This window comes from Schistocerca cancellata, chromosome 9, assembly GCF_023864275.1.
Source record: "Schistocerca cancellata isolate TAMUIC-IGC-003103 chromosome 9, iqSchCanc2.1, whole genome shotgun sequence".
NCBI lineage: Eukaryota > Metazoa > Arthropoda > Insecta > Orthoptera > Acrididae > Schistocerca > Schistocerca cancellata.
Genome location: NC_064634.1, coordinates 511,794,571 through 511,811,176, shown reverse-complemented (window position 1 = coordinate 511,811,176; position 16,606 = coordinate 511,794,571). Strand labels below are relative to the sequence as shown.

General features: G+C 48.0%; 1 protein-coding gene across 1 annotated transcript in view; it reads left to right on the top strand.

Annotated features, from left to right (window-relative positions):
* LOC126100896 (proteoglycan 4-like) overlaps positions 1-16,606 on the top strand; it is an 84,835-nt gene that overhangs the window by 16,269 nt on the left and 51,960 nt on the right. The window contains exons 3-4 of the mRNA XM_049911562.1: positions 7,448-7,588; positions 16,319-16,459. Of these exons, the coding sequence (XP_049767519.1) occupies positions 7,448-7,588; positions 16,319-16,459 (282 nt within the window). The remainder of the gene's footprint in view (positions 1-7,447; positions 7,589-16,318; positions 16,460-16,606) is intronic.

Sequence of the window (16,606 nt, the reverse complement as noted above, 5' to 3'; positions counted from 1 at the left end):
CATTGACGCTTCTGTTCACTGTAAAAAGTTTAGTGTCTGTGTTTTGCGACCGCACCGCAAAACCGTGCGATTAGTAGACGAAAGAACGTGCCTCTCCAATGGGAACCGAAAACATTTGATCGCAAGGTCATAGGTCAACCGATTCCCCCACAGGAAAACACGTCTGATATGTTCTATACGACACTGGTGACGGCATGTGCGTCACATGACAGAAATACACTCCTGGAAATGGAAAAAAGAACACATTGACACCGGTGTGTCAGACCCACCATACTTGCTCCGGACACTGCGAGAGGGCTGTACAAGTAATGATCACACGCACGGCACAGCGGACACGCCAGGAACCGCGGTGTTGGCCGTCGAATGGCGCTAGCTGCGCAGCATTTGTGCACCGCCGCCGTCAGTGTCAGCCAGTTTGCAGTGGCACACGGAGCTCCATCGCAGTCTTTAACACTGGTAGCATGCCGCGACAGCGTGGACGTGAACCGTATGTGCAGTTGACGGACTTTGAGCGAGGGCGTATAGTGGGCATGCGGGAGGCCGGGTGGACGTACCGCCGAATTGCTCAACACGTGGGGCGTGAGGTCTCCACAGTACATCGATGTTGTCGCCAGTGGTCGGCGGAAGGTGCACGTGCCCGTCGACCTGGGACCGGACCGCAGCGACGCACGGATGCACGCCAAGACCGTAGGATCCTACGCAGTGCCGTAGGGGACCGCACCGCCACTTCCCAGCAAATTAGGGACACTGTTGCTCCTGGGGTATCGGCGAGGACCATTCGCAACCGTCTCCATGAAGCTGGGCTACGGTCCCGCACACCGTTAGGCCGTCTTCCGCTCACGCCCCAACATCGTACAGCCCGCCTCCAGTGGTGTCGCGACAGGCGTGAATGGAGGGACGAATGGAGACGTGTCGTCTTCAGCGATGAGAGTCGCTTCTGCCTTGGTGCCAATGATGGTCGTATGCGTGTTTGGCGTCGTGCAGGTTAGCGCCACAATCAGGACTGCCTACGACCGAGGCACACAGGGCCAACACCCGGCATCATGGTGTGGGGAGCGATCTCCTACACTGGCCGTACACCACTGGTGATCGTCGAAGGGACACTGAATAGTGCACGGTACATCCAAACCGTCATCGAACCCATCGTTCTACCATTCCTAGACCGGGAAGGGAACTTGCTGTTCCAACAGGACAATGCACGTCCGCATGTATCCCGTACCACCCAACGTGCTCTAGAAGGTTTAAGTCAACTACCCTGTCCAGCAAGATCTCCGGATCTGTCCCGCATTGAGCATGTTTGGGACTGGATGAAGCGTCGTCTCACGCGGTCTGCACATCCAGCACGAACGCTGGTCCAACTGAGGCGCCAGGTGGAAATGGCATGGCAAGCCGTTCCACAGGACTACATCCAGCATCTCTACGATCGTCTCCATGGGAGAATAGCTGCCTGCATTGCTGCGAAAGGCGGATATACACTGTACTAGTGCCGACATTGTGCATGCTCTGTTGCCTGTGTCTATGTGCCTGTGGTTCTGTCAGTGTGATCATGTGATGTATCTGACCCCAGGAATGTGTCAATAAAGTTTCCCCTTCCTGAGACAATGAATTCACGGTGTTCTTATTTCAATTTCCAGGAGTGTATGTTGTCGACCCACCTAACTTGTACACTTGGCGAATGGGTAAAATGATTTTTCTACCTTGCCCGATTTAGGTTTTCTTGTGGACGTGATAATCACTACCAAAAAAGTGATCGCATCGGACGGACGGACGGACATAATAGTTGTCTGAAAATAAAAAATTTGCCTTTTTCACTCGAGGGAAGACTTGAACCAAGGAGCTATCGTTCCGCAGCTGCTCACGCTAACCACGGGACCACGGCGCTCCTGAGCTTACACTCTCCTTGATGTTGCATATCTTGTGCATGGACTACTCAGTTCGTATATTTTGCGTATTTCTTTTCATAGTTCCACACAACTTCTTCCTGTTTTCTCGATTGATCTGTGTTCAGTTTTTTCAAGCCCTGTCCACAGTGCCAACTTATAACTAAATCGGAGGGGGGTGCTATGGGAAGGTTCCCTTGTGAGACGGTTGTTACGTATTGAAACTGTGCTGTCCACTAGTTGTCTCATCACCAGAGCATAGCTGTTACCCCTTGTACGTGTTGTGTCCGACTTCTTGAACACTGAGCGCACTAGTCATACATAATTCAGGTAATTAGACCACTCTGAATAACTAATACTTTATTAATTACAACGAAGCTTATCTTTATGAGACCTGAGTTTCTCCTGGCATATATAACTTTCAAATAACTTCCGGGAATTAAGCGAGGTAACACTTTCAGTGACCGCCGATATTTTGGTGGGAGGACACCCCTCCATTTTCAAGACAAACTGCAACGGATGTGTGAGTTATCTTTCCTGCTTCAGTCCGATAACCGAGGTTTTAAATTTGCCTGTACGTCGCCTGTCCGCTGCAGTTCGCCTTGAAAGCGGCGGGGTGTTCTCCCACCGAAATATCGGCGGTCACTGAAAGTGTTAGCTGGCTGCATTCCCGGAAGTTATTTGAAAGATTATCTTTACTCGTCCGGCTCGTCTGTAGCTGTGCGCCTGCACACGTGCCCTTGCGGTTCAGAAAACACTAAGCGAGACACGATTACTGAGTGGCGAATTGATACAAGTTCAGGATGCCGTACTGTGGTTTCACTATAGTCTCTAGGAAACACAAGTTCGTAGACACTTTTTGATACAGTTCCGATAGCGTTGGCGGGTAGCCACGGTTCACAGGAGACGGGGGTCTCTTCACTAGCCGACGCTTGACGTGGGCTCTGTTACGGCAGCGCGACGACGTTACTCCGACAGGAACCTCCCGGAAGTGCGCAGCATCCTACCTCGAAACGAACCGCCCTGCTGGCATCTGGCAACCCTGTTTCAAGGCAGAGGCGCGGCGGTGGCGCCTCAGATATGCGGCAGCCACCACCCCTCCCTAGCCTCTCACTGGGGCCTCGCAGTACCACTTTGCTGTGCAGCACCTCTGAGGTAGTCGATACTTCTCGCGGTAGTCGATACTTCTTGCACCGCTCTCGATACTCGCGGTTCGTACTTTTCATCTGTCCTTTATTTTTGGCAAAATTAATTTAATATACTGAGCTATTATGTATGTCAGTCTCAGGAGAAGCACTGTGTGATTTAAACATGAATGGTAATTGATTTCTGGTACCGCGTGCCACGGAATTTGAATCTCCGCCAGACGTCATGGACGTCGAAGACCCCTAGAGGTCTCTGCACCATCGAGCCGTAGGCTGTGGCGGCGCGCGCTCCTGGCCCGCATTTAGTGTGAGGAGGGCGCCACAGTGGAACACGTGGTCCCAGCGGCCAATAGCGGCGCCCCCGATAGCGTATTTAAGCGGCTGCCTCTCGATCTCCAGCTGTCTTCCCACGTCCCACCCGGTCTCCATCTCTCCACCCTCCTTACCCTCTCCCAAGGTGGCTTCCACCAGCTCGCCCTCCCTGATGCTGTCCTCCTCCCCTCCATCTACCTCTCCTATCAACTTTGACCCTGCGCCACCCCCCACTTCCGGTGTCCTTTCCTTTCGGCACCCTCCCTCCCTTCTCTTCCCTTCCCTTCTCTTTCCTTTTCCCCCATCCCCTCCCTCCACCCCTCTTCCCCCTGGCTTCCCCTCCCCCTTCCTCCCTCCCTCTATCTCCCCTGCCCGTGGCATCTCTGCTCTCCCCTCTCACTCTCCCACTCCCCTTCCTCCTCCTCCTCCTCTCTTGGCAGGTCCCCGGACTCGCACACGCACAGTGAACATTCGCGTGCCGGAGGTCATCGCCATCAGTGTCTCGTGTGTGTGTCTTCGTTTGTGTTTAGTGTTTGTTCGCCGTCACGCCGCCACTCTTCACGTGTACCGTCGCCATCATCCATGTTCTGTGCACCGTGTCAACTAGTGTCAGTGATGTTTTCTCGTCCAGCGTGAACGGCTCCATGTTTTTTTTGTTTTTTAGTGTCTACGTTGTTTTGCCCCACTGTGTTGATTGTATTCTCTGTGCCCCCTCTATGTATTACTTATTGTAAACCTCAAGGCTGAAGAGCGGCGTACTCAGCTGCTGACAGCCCGTCTTGTGTAAGGTGCTAAAAATCACAATAAAGAAAAAAAAAAAAGATCACCAGCCCTCCCAGATGGTGCCCTCTCTCCCTCCATTTATCCCTCCTATCAACTCTGATCCTCACCCCCCTCCTTTCCTCCGTCCTTTCCCTGGGCTCCCTCTTCGTCCCCCCTTCCATCCTGTGTTTTCTCCCTGCCTACCCTCTCCTTATCTCCTTTCTCCCCCCCCCCCCCGAGTCCTTTTGTACTCCCCTCCTCTGCCTTCCCCACTCCCTGGCACGTCTGCTCAGCACCCCCCCCACCCCTCTTATGGATCCTCATCTTCCATTGGCTCCTTTCCCCCCTCCCCCTTCACTTTTCCTCTCCTTCCCCCCATTTTTTTCCCGTCATCTGACCAGTTTCCCCCCACCTGCTCTCCGGTGTGGTATGTAATATTTGTGCCAACTTTTTAGTGCAGTGTTTAAGTGAGTGTTCAGTGTTGTGCGTCTTTCCACAGTGTTGCGAACAGAAATCATGCTGTCGCTGGGTGTGCATTTTATATCTCTTGCGAACAGAACCCAGACTGTCGCCGTGTTTTTTAATTGTCTGTCTATTATTTTTCTGCTTCCTGTGTATTTTATTAGCATCATCAACTCTGTGTTTTATGTTTTAAGCTCCAGAATTTTCTGCCATTTTACCTTTAAGCCACCGATTTTATCGCCAACTGTTATTATTTTTTTATTATCTTCATCTTTTTAAAACAAATTCTGTAGGCTGAAGAGCGGCGTAATAAGCTGCTGCCAGCCCGCCCCCTTTAGGGGGAATCGAAACTCAATAAAGGGAAAAAAAAGAAAAAAGATCACCAGCCAGCCTAACCTTGTGTACGTCTCTGGACACATCGCCTCACCTTAGACATCTTGTTTACTTTCGTGTTTTGCTTACGAGTGGACGTGGTTGCTAGGTTTTCTTGTGACTCCGTTGTTTCGATCTTGTTCTTGTTTGTTCTCTCCTTCGTTGGTCGCGTCCGTCCTCTCCCGTTGTGTTGTTGTTCCCGGGCCGCTCCGCGGGTCACGCCGCGTTTTCCGTCACTTCAACCTCGCGACCGTTCCGGTCGCCGTTACAACATGATTCATCTTAGCGGGCCTGTTGTTGTTTCCCAGTGTATTTTCTATTATTTGTTTATTCAAAATCCATCAACAGTACTACCGGTCCCATAAAAAGAGCAGCAAAATGTGGGCTTCTAGCACCAGGAATCGAACCGTGTCCCCTTGACTGATAGCCAGTTATCTCAGCCACTGTACCACGGCGGATGACAGCGCAAGTGGCCCTCCAGGTAGCGTAATAATCACCCGCACGCTGTTCGACAACGACTGCAAAAAGTCACTTCTCCACAGTGTCGAACGGCGTGCGCGGGATGTACTTCGTGTGGCTGTTATCGGAAACAATCGGTGACGTTACAGTAGAGAAGTGACTCAGGGAAACGGAATCTACTAACAGTGCTTTCAGGTTTGTTCTGCATAAGCCATCAAGTGTCTCAGTGTTCTCATGAAGTATCACCCGTAGTGTACTGCGATGTTGTTCAAAATCATGAATACTCGAGATAATGGAGGAAGATGTCGCGAAAGTGGATACATTATGGAGAAAAACAACTTATATACAAAACTGCACTGTTTTGCCGAGAAGAAAAAAGCGGAGTGAAGCAATGGTACCTCTACAGAAACCAATTGCAGGCGAGTGAGAAGGAACAATGAAATAAATTTTGGAAGACTCTAAGGAAATGGAAGAACGGCGAAAAGATAAACCTCCAAGAAAACAAAGACATTGTAGAAAGGTTGTTCCTCTAGATGATTTTGATAAAGCATTTATTCAAAGAAAATTTTTGGAGAATTGTGAGCAGATGAACGAAATTCGATTGTTGAGAAAGCTGCTTGTATTTTGAAAAACTAAGACGATTTTTGAGGAATGAAAATAAACATTCAGAAAAATTTCGAAAGTGATGGATTTTCGTTTCAATAAATGTAAAAATATGAGCAACATCCTAACAGATCGTTCCGACTTCGTTGAAAAGTGCTTACTACTTGAGAGCAAACATAAATAATGAAAAGATGCTATTCACCGACGAAACATCTCTGCATACGCATTAAACAATAAAAAAAATTTTGTCTGTATTAAGAAACTCCGGGCGTAAAAACTGATAGGAGTGAAGGCCAAGGAGCTACAATCGTGCATACTGTAGGAGCGAGGCTCTAATAGGAGGAGCAGTGTCGTATTTCAATTCAAAATCTGAGTCCCAAGATTACCATGATGATACGCAGGGTGATAATTATCAGAAGTGGTCAGGACTGTACCTGAATACTGACTGCACCTGTTAAGATACATAATGCACCGTATCATACGATTCAGACTTGCAAAGCCCCCACTGTGCAACTCACAAAAGGATTTAAGCGAATGGCTCATTCACATAAAAATCTGTTTTTAACCGAGCTTAAAAAGAACTGAGCCTTCACTTATTGCGCATAATAAGCGAAAGCCTTATTTAAAAGCAGATACAATTTTAAAGCGTAAGGAATACAATCTTCTGATTCTCTAATAATGCCACTGCAATTTCAAGCTGTAGAATTAATCTGGAATATGATGAAACAGAACAACTGCAGAAAAAATCGTTTCTTCCATTATGTTGACTACTCTAAGACAAAGAGCCAATCTAAGATTGCCCTACATAATATGCTTGTGAGCATGTAAAATGGATTGAAAACATATAAAGGAACAGAGATGGGTTAAAGGAAGACGCAAATGGTTTCATTAGTACCATTCTTCTTTACTACAACCTTGTTTGGGCTATAGCGCAATCTGAAGTAAACCCGTAGATGTTACACTTGGTGAGTCTACTTAACGTTTATGACAGTTGTAGAGAAAAGTCAGATGTATACAAACTTACCTCTAGTTGGGACAGATGCCCATATTACATCAGTGAGTAAACTATCCGCTGTCTCTTTGTTGCTAAATCGCTCTAATCACGTAAGTTTGGCTGTACAGAATATTTACGCTAAATGCTTTTGACAGCTGGAGTGACAGTATATTTTCCTTGAGGCTTCATGTTCACAATGAGATCATAGTTTTACCGTCCATACTCGTTCCCACCCCCCTTCCTCCTCCCCACCCTCAAATTGCGGTTGTACCGTCGATAGACCCCCTACCATCCCCCCACTCCATCCCCCTGGCCAAACACTACTTACGATCACGGTAAGGCGGCGAAGGTACGCTTTCCAGGTGCGTTCCTACTGAGGCCGACTACTATCGTCAGTAGTAGGGTGACGTCTGGCCCCCACGACACTTCACTTCCGGACCCACTGTCTCTTTCCGCAGCCCTCCATCCGCTGGAGACAAGAAGAAGGCGGGCCCCACTCAGCCGCAGAGCAAACACAGCCGGACTGCTACCGCGGCAGCGGCGCCCGCGGCTGCTCCACTCTCTGCCTCATCTGATGCGGCCGTCGCTTGTGGCACGCCGTGAGTACACCCACTACTTATGCATATTTCCCGCATTCGCAGCAATATTTGTGGGGTGTTAGCCAAGTGTAACTGGCAAAGTATCGAGTTTCTCTTTGTTGTATTTCTTACCCAACTTTGCATTCAGACGATATTCAGCGTCCGCCTGTCGAGTGACAATACTCGTTCGCGATAGGTAATAATAAAATAAGATTTTACGCAATAGTTCAATTCATTGCTCAGCCAGAACATTACGATCAGCTTCTTGATAGCCGGTTGCTGCCTATATCACGGATAACAGTGGCGACGCCTTGTGCATGGAAGCAGTGATTCCTTGGTAGGCTGATAGAGGGAGTTGACACCGTATCTGCACACACAAGTCGTCTAATTCCCGTAAATTTCGAGGAAGGGACGATGAAATCTGCCGCCAATCACATCCCAGATGTGTTCGATCAGAACAGACATTTCGATCCGCTACCGTCAGTCATGGCAGTAATTGTTTGCTCTAACACCATTATGTGTTACCATCACGGCCACAAAGGGGGGAGGGGGTCAAGTGCAAAAATATCGTGGTTGGGTAGTGCTGCTAAGGGACTGTCTACACACAAATAACGCAACAGACACAGTGGACAAGAATAGCTAAGAGGAATGATTTGCCGTTGGTCTACTGAACTGACCAGTGTTCGACCTGGAGAGGTGCGGGGCCCGCACATCACCTGGAATTGCCACTGTGTCCCTCGAAGCACTACATCGCTTTCCTGGCCCTGTGACACGGCACATTATGTTGTTGAAAATTGTCACTGGGGTCGGGAAACATAATCTTCATGAAGGACTGTACGTTGTGTGCAACTAGTGTACGATACACCTTTGTCCTCGTGGTGCTTTGCACATGCCCCGGTCGACCAATTCTTGCCCTTAAGAATGTTCCCCAAAGCATAAAGTAGCCACAGCCAGCTTGTCCCAGTCCAAAGTACAGGTGTCAAGAAGCTGTTACCCTGGAAGACGATGGACTCCGCTCTGCCATAAGTATGGTGAAGAAGATATCGTGGTTCATCGTACCGTGAGACGCTCTACCACTGTGCCAACGTCCAGCTCCGAGGTTCACGTGGCCATTTCAGTCGTAGTTGAGGATGTTATGCTGTTAACACTGGCACATGCACGGGTCGTTGGTTGTGGAAGCTCATCGTTAGGAGTGTCTGGTGCACTGTGTGTTCAGACACACCTGTACTCTGCGCAGCGTTAAAGACTGACGTGAGTGCTGCCACAGTTGCCCGCCTGTCCTGTTTCGCCGGTCTCACCACCTTACGATATCCGACGCCTGTAATGAGGCGTGGCCAACCATCCCCATGACGTCTGGTCGTGGTTTCATTTTGGTTTGGCCACATGTTCAAGACACTGACCGCAGCAGTCTCCGGAATGCTGGTGCCGAGCCTCCGGGCTATCAAAATCTCCGCTCGGTCAAATTCAGACAGATCGCGCGCCATCTCCATTCTCCACAAGGTCTGCACACTCACTGGTAGTACGAGGGTCATTCAGTAAGAAATACCAGACATTTTATTTACAAAAAACCCATTAATATACATAGACAAACGTGCTTGTTGGTGCTTCAAATTTGATATTTGTTCTGCGCGCCGGTGAAGTTTCGAACCGCTCTGGCAGATGGCAGAGCCGCGGCACCAGCGTCAAAATGACATCTACCTACGTCTCACGTTACAAGCAGTGTGCTGTTATTGACTTCTCGTGTGTAGAAAAAGAAACCGTGGTGAACATCCATAAACGTTCGTGTGCAGTGTATGGCGATGCTGCAGTTGATAGCAGTACAGTTGGGCGACCGGTAAAGAAAGTTACAACCTCAGGAAATGCAGAAACAGAGTTCCATAATCAGCCACGCTGGCCAAATTGGGTTGGACATCATTGCCTCATCCACCCTACAGTCCATCTCTTCCATCTCTTTGGGCCGGTTAAACATTCTCTATGGGGAATACATTTTGAAGATGACGGGAGTGTCGGTCATGCAGTGAAAACATGGCTACGCCTACAAGACAAGAGTTTTTACCAGCAGGGAATATATGGTCTTCCTCAACGTTGGCGTAAGGCCATAGAACTTGATGGAGCCTATATAGAAAAGTAGGACATGGACAATATATGTTGATGTATATTGTCAGCAGATTCTGACTATTAACAATAAATATGTTCTTGGAGAAAATTTTGGGGCATTACTTACTGAACGACCTTCGTACATGCAACATACGTGTGCCTGACTAGCAGACAATCCTCACAAGGCGACGTAGTTAGCGCCTGGACGGGTTTATATCGGTAGCAAGTCGCTGGTCATAATGTTCCCGCTGACCAGTGTACCTGTAATAAAATTTTAAAAAGCTTTTTTCTATGAAATGGATCCATAATATTACTGATTCGACTTTACTACCTTATCTGAATTTTTTTTTGAGCGCCCGTTCAGGAAATGATATCCTCCTGTTAGCTGTCAGTGCCCTCAGTTGCACGGTCCCTAACTCTCTGTTTACAAACATCATCTGATGGTCATAGTACCACATTAAGTGCATTTTGAAGCTCCTGCCATTCTAATTTCTTTGATATTAGTATTGTATATTCTCTGCATGCTGCCCAGTGCTTGAGTTATTACTTCGGTACTGTTGACCGTTATATGTACCTTTAATTAGTGCTGTATTTTGCACAAATTGTTGTTTGATGCACTGAGCCACTAGTGTGGGAAACTGAGGGGAAACAGTGGTAAATTCAGTAGACCAATTGTAAATCATTCATCTTAGAAGACCTGCTATTCTTGTCCACTGTGTATATTCCGTTATTTGTGTGTAGACAGTCCCTTAGCAGCACTACCCTACCACGATGTTTTTGCACCGAGACTCGAACCCTTTGCTTTTCGCGGGAAAGTGCTCTACCAACTCCCCCTCTCCCCCCCCCCCACCCCCCAGTCCGCCAGCCAGCAGTGCCCCAACCACCTACTCGCCTAGCCACGCACGTCAATGCACCACGCGGAGACACTCGGTCCATTTACTTCCCATCGTTTCTATTGTCTGTGTAGTCATCGCGTTCGGTGTTGTATCACAAACAGAACTAGTGGGTGAAAAATGGCTGAGGAGGAGAACGAAAGTCCTTTAACCCGTACTCCTTAATCCACAGTGGGAAGAATAGTATTTTGTGTTGGAACGCAAAGCGGACCTCAGTGTTTGATTTGTCAGTGCAACATTGTATTCATGGAAGCCGTACAATGTGAAGCGACATCATCAACTGCTACACGAGAAGGATAGAGTCGTTTTGAATAACGAAGAAAGAAAAACCAAACTTATGGAAGTGAAGCAGAAAAGGGAGAAAGACGTACGTACTCATGTAGATAATTATGACATTGATTCACATTATTACTGTTATTAACAATATGTTATGTGGATCTTCCGTTACTTTTACCTTCTCCTGTACGATTTTACAGAACGAAACCCTCATCATCCACAACGATGCAGCGTTGACAGTAAGCTATCATGTAGCTTTTAAAATAACTAAAACAGCACGGCCCTTCGGCGATGGAGAATTTGTAAATGTTTTCTTGCTGCAGCAACAATTTTGTGCCCAGCAAGTCTTCCTGTATTTGAAACCGTTCCTCTTTCTCGGAGAACGGTTTGCAGGCGCATAAAAGAAATGCCACACGATGTGGAAGCTCAATTGAGAAACAAGATAAAAGATTCGGTTTTCTTTTCATTAGAATTGGACGAAAGCATTGATGTATGTGATGATGCTCAACTTTCAGACTTTTTGAGACTAGTTCATGCTCAGTTTAATGTGATTGACGAACTCCTCGATTTAGTGACAACGCATAACACAACAACGGCCGACGATATGTTTTCGTGCGTAGAATATATAATAGAGAAATACAAGCTACGTTGGGAAAAACTTTCATCGATTGCAACAGATGGGGCTCCTGCAACGATTGGTCATAAGTCTGGAGTCGTTGCTTTGATACGAAAAAAGTTGAAAGCCGTCGATGTCCAGCTGGAACTACCAGCAATACATTGCGTTCTTCACCGTGTTAATTGGCTAGAAAAATGTGCCAAACTTGTTGGCGTCATTGACGTGGTTATAAAAACAGTTAACATTCTCATTGGGACACAGTTCAAATCGTTCCTGGCAGATCTCGAGTGTGAATACCGCGTTCTTCAATATTTTTTGTGAAATACGCTGGTTGAGTTAAGGCGTCGTTTTAGAACGTTTTTTTTTTTTAATTTACGTACAGATACAGTGTATTCATGGATGCGAAAGGAAAACCACTGAAAGAATTGGATGACCCACACTGGATTTTAGACCTTGCGTTTTTAACTGACGTAACCGTGCATCTGAATAGCTTGAACGTAACTTTGCAAGTTAGAAATAAGGTAATTAGTGAAGTTTTTGACACTACTTTAGCATTCAAGAGAAAACTACTTTTGTGGGCAAAGCAACTGTCAGAAATGTTGTGGGTACACTTCCCGAGCGTTGCACTAGTTGTTAGCGAAAACAATTTGGAACGAGAGGCTCATAGAACATTTAGATGGGTTTGTAACGGTGCTGCAGTCTCTTAAAGGCATTTCTGATAGTAGATTTGAGGACTGGAATGCGATGTCACGCTTTTTGCGACTCCTTTTGTAGTTAACGTTGAAAATTGCCGCCTGAAATTCAGCTGGAACTCATTGACTTTCAATGCAATCGTGTGTCGAAGGAGAAGTTTCTCACTTAGAAAGCTCCTATAAATATTTCCCTCATGAACAGTTTCCATTGTTATTTAAAGTAGCTGCCCGTGAGTATAGATTTCTTGGAACAATAAGCTTGTGCGAAAGCGTTTTCTCCATAATGAAAGTGACAAATTTGAAGCTTAGGATTAGTCTTACTGATGTTCACCTGACTGGTGCAGTGTGCCTAAACACCAGTAGTTTCGCACGAAATATCTAGATGCTGGTTCAAAATCATTGTAAAAACACCCAGGATGATCCAAATTAATGCCTATAACCTATTGGTACGTAGTACCCCCTCCTCTGAACTACACACTTCTGTGTAAATACACTCCTGGAAATGGAAAAAAGAACACATTGACACCGGTGTGTCAGACCCACCATACTTGCTCCGGACACTGCGAGAGGGCTGTACAAGCAATGATCACACGCACGGCACAGCGGACACACCAGGAACCGCGGCGTTGCCCGTCGAATGGCGCTAGCTGCGAAGCATTTGTGCACCGCCACCGTCAGTGTCAGCCAGTTTGCCGTGGCATACGGAGCTCCATCGCAGTCTTTAACACTGGTAGCATGCCGCGACAGCGTGGACGTGAACCGTATGTGCAGTTGACGGACTTTGAGCGAGGGCGTATAGTGGGCATGCGGGAGGCTGGGTGGACGTACCGCCGAATTGCTCAACACGTGGGGCGTGAGGTCTCCACAGTACATCGATGTTGTCGCCAGTGGTCGGCGGAAGGTGCACGTGTCCGTCGACCTGGGACCGGACCGCAGCGACGCACGGATGCACGCCAAGACCGTAGGATCCTACGCAGTGCCGTAGGGGACCGCACCGCCACTTCCCAGCAAATTAGGGACACTGTTGCTCCTGGGGTATCGGCGAGGACCATTCGCAACCGTCTCCATGAAGCTGGGCTACGGTCCCGCACACCGTTAGGCCGTCTTCCGCTCACGCCCCAACATCGTGCAGCCCGCCTCCAGCGGTGTCGCGACAGGCGTGAATGGAGGGACGAATGGAGACGTGTCGTCTTCAGCGATGAGAGTCGCTTCTGCCTTGGTGCCAATGATGGTCGTATGCGTGTTTGGCGTCGTGCAGGTGAGCGCCACAATCAGGACTGCGTACGACCGAGGCACACAGGGCCAACACCCGGCATCATGGTGTGGGGAGCGATCTCCTACACTGGCCGTACACCACTGGTGATCGTCGAGGGGACACTGAATAGTGCACGGTACATCCAAACCGTCATCGAACCCATCGTTCTACCATTCCTAGACCGGCAATGGAACTTGCTGTTCCAACAGGACAATGCACGTCCGCATGTATCCCGTGCCACCCAACGAGCTCTAGAAGGTGTAAGTCAACTACCCTGGCCAGCAACATCTCCGGATCTGCCCCCATTGAGCATGTTTGGGACTGGATGAAGCGTCGTCTCACGCGGTCTGCACGTCCAGCACGAACGCTGGTCCAACTGAGGCGCCAGGTGGAAATGGCATGGCAAGCCGTTCCACAGGACTACATCCAGCATCTCTACGATCGTCTCCATGGGAGAATAGCAGCCTGTATTGCTGCGAAAGGTGAATATACACTGTACTAGTGCCGACATTGTGCATGCTCTGTTGCCTGTGTCTATGTGCCTGTGGTTCTGTCAGTGTGATCATGTGATGTATCTGACCCCAGGAATGTGTCAATAAAGTTTCTCCTTCCTGGGAAAATGAATTCACGGTGTTCTTATTTCAATTTCCAGGAGTGTATAATGTAACATTTACAATACAAATGTGTTCGTTTCGTATTCCTTTACATTGAAACGTCCCCTTAGAACAATTTATACACATGACTGTGCTTAAACTGACACACAATATTTTTAGTGCAACGCAATCTGACTTTTAATAATCCCTACAAAAGAATGGCCCTGACTAACATTGACCTATACCTTTCACAAATCACTTACCTCACAAAAATCTTCGTTACTCAAGCTACAGCAAAACAGCGAGCGCCACTACTGCCAGCTAAATAACAGATTCAAACTACGGAAGGCACTAACTACTAGTAGGCATAGTTAACAAATTAAAGATTTTAATAGAGAACAAACAATGTATTTACCTTAATAATCATAATATATATAGCAGTTCATGCCATCCAGTATTACAAATTTGAAAACTCCGCCATCTCTCTCCCCACATCCACCACTGCTGGCGGCTCACCTCCAACTGCGCAACGCTACGCGCTGTTCACGTCCAGCTGCCCAACAGTACAATGGCAGGCAACAATGCAAACTAGCCACTGACTGCACACAGCACAGCCAGTGATTTTCATACAGAGCGCTACGTAACGTTGCCAATAAGAAAACATAAACAGCCTACTTACAACATCTCTATCCTATTTGTGGCAATGGAAGTACAACGTGTTACAATGGTTCGAAACTGTGTTTCATCCGTACATGGCCAACCGTTGCATGGCGCAAGATACACAAACTTCGGGTAAGCACGTTTCACAGTTACATCCCACACACGCATGTTGTTCCACATACGATTAGCCTCCCGATAACCGCGTACCGCTGCCGTGTTCACGGACGCCGCAAATACGTGAAGCTACCTTGGACGTATGTGTGTTCCAGCTGCACGACGTACGTTAGCTTGTCCGTACTCAGCAGTGATGGCAAGGAAAGCGTTTCTGAAGAAGAGGAATTTGTTAACATCGAGTATAGATTTAAGTGTCAGGAAGTCGTTTCTGAAAGTATTTGTATGGAGTGTAGCCTTGTATGGAAGTGAAACAAATAGTTTGGACAGGAAGAGAATAGAAGCTTTCGAAATGTGGTGCTACAGAAGAATGCTGAAGATTAGATGGGTAGATCTCGTAACTAATGAGGAGGTATCGAATAGAATTTGGGAGAAGAGGAGTTTGTGGCACAACTTGACAAGAAGAAGGGATCGGTTGGTAGGGCATGTTCTGAGGCATCAAGGGATCACAAATTTAGTACTGGAGGGCAGCGTGGAGGGTAAAATTCGTAGGGGGAGACTAAGAGATGAATACACTAAGCAGATTCAGAAGGATGTAGGTTGCAGTAGGTACTGGGAGATGAAGAAGCTTGCACAGGATAGAGTAGCATGGAGAGCTGCATCAAACCAGTCTCAGCACTTAAGACCACAACAACAACAACAACAACCCAGCAGTGCGGCGGCACGGTTGCCCCTCGAGCTGTGTGGAGAGCCGAGCGGGCAGCCACGCCGCACAGGTCCGCTACCCGCACTACGTGCCCTCACAGCTGCTCAGCGCTGTCCTCGCCGCTCACGGTGCCCGCGGGCAACCATGCGGGCAGCTCTCGTACCCACCCCTGCTCTAAACCATATCTTGAATACAATGACACAAAACTAACCAGAGAATGGTTTCTTCCATTAATTTATGTACAATGAAGCAAATATCGGAAGACTTTTCCCTAAGATACAAAGTTCGGAGCTACTTGATTGACAAGTAGCCATTCCGGTCTCGTAAAGTGACTACGGGAGGGCGGTGTGCTGACCACGTGACCCTCCATACCAGCATCCATTGGCGCCTATTCGCTGAGGACGGCAAGGCCGTTGCTCACTACCGTTGTGCCTTCAGAGGCCTCCTCGGATGGAGTTCTTCACCTTAGATTACAAAGCATCACTAGCCAAAAGCTAAAACCATTTAAAACTTGAAACTGAACATTGGCGCAGAGATACATTAATAGAAGAAACAGTGTTAGTCTCGAGAGTGAAGCTGAATATGTAGCACACGACGATGATACTAATATGGAAACTGACGCGATGTAAGAACACTGTAATGGATCCCAGTGAAACGGTGCACTTTTCACGGAGCACTGCGCAGGCACAACACCTCTCTTTGTCCCGCAGTACATAGGGACTCACGGTGAGCCGTGTGAAACGCCCACACTCGCCGGTGCAACAATGTTCAGGTCGCCTAATGTTGTCAGAAGTAAGATGACGTCTGGCCTGGGTCACGCTACACTTTCCCAAGCCGTGTTTCTCTTTGCAGCTCGCCAGACACTGGAGACAGTAAGACGGCCGCCTCCGTTCAGCCACACACCAAACATGACCGAACACGTGTTGCAGCTGTGGCGCCCACGGAGCCTCAGCCCACTCCTCCATATGACGACGCCGTCTCCTCCCGCATACGGTGAGTACAGACACTAAACACGCAAATTATCACCATTCACAGCATGGTATATGGGGACGCTAGCCAAGTGTGAAACTCGGAACACCGAATGTCCCTTTGTTGTACTTTGGCTCGACTTTGCAATCAGTTGATGCTCAACGTCCTCCT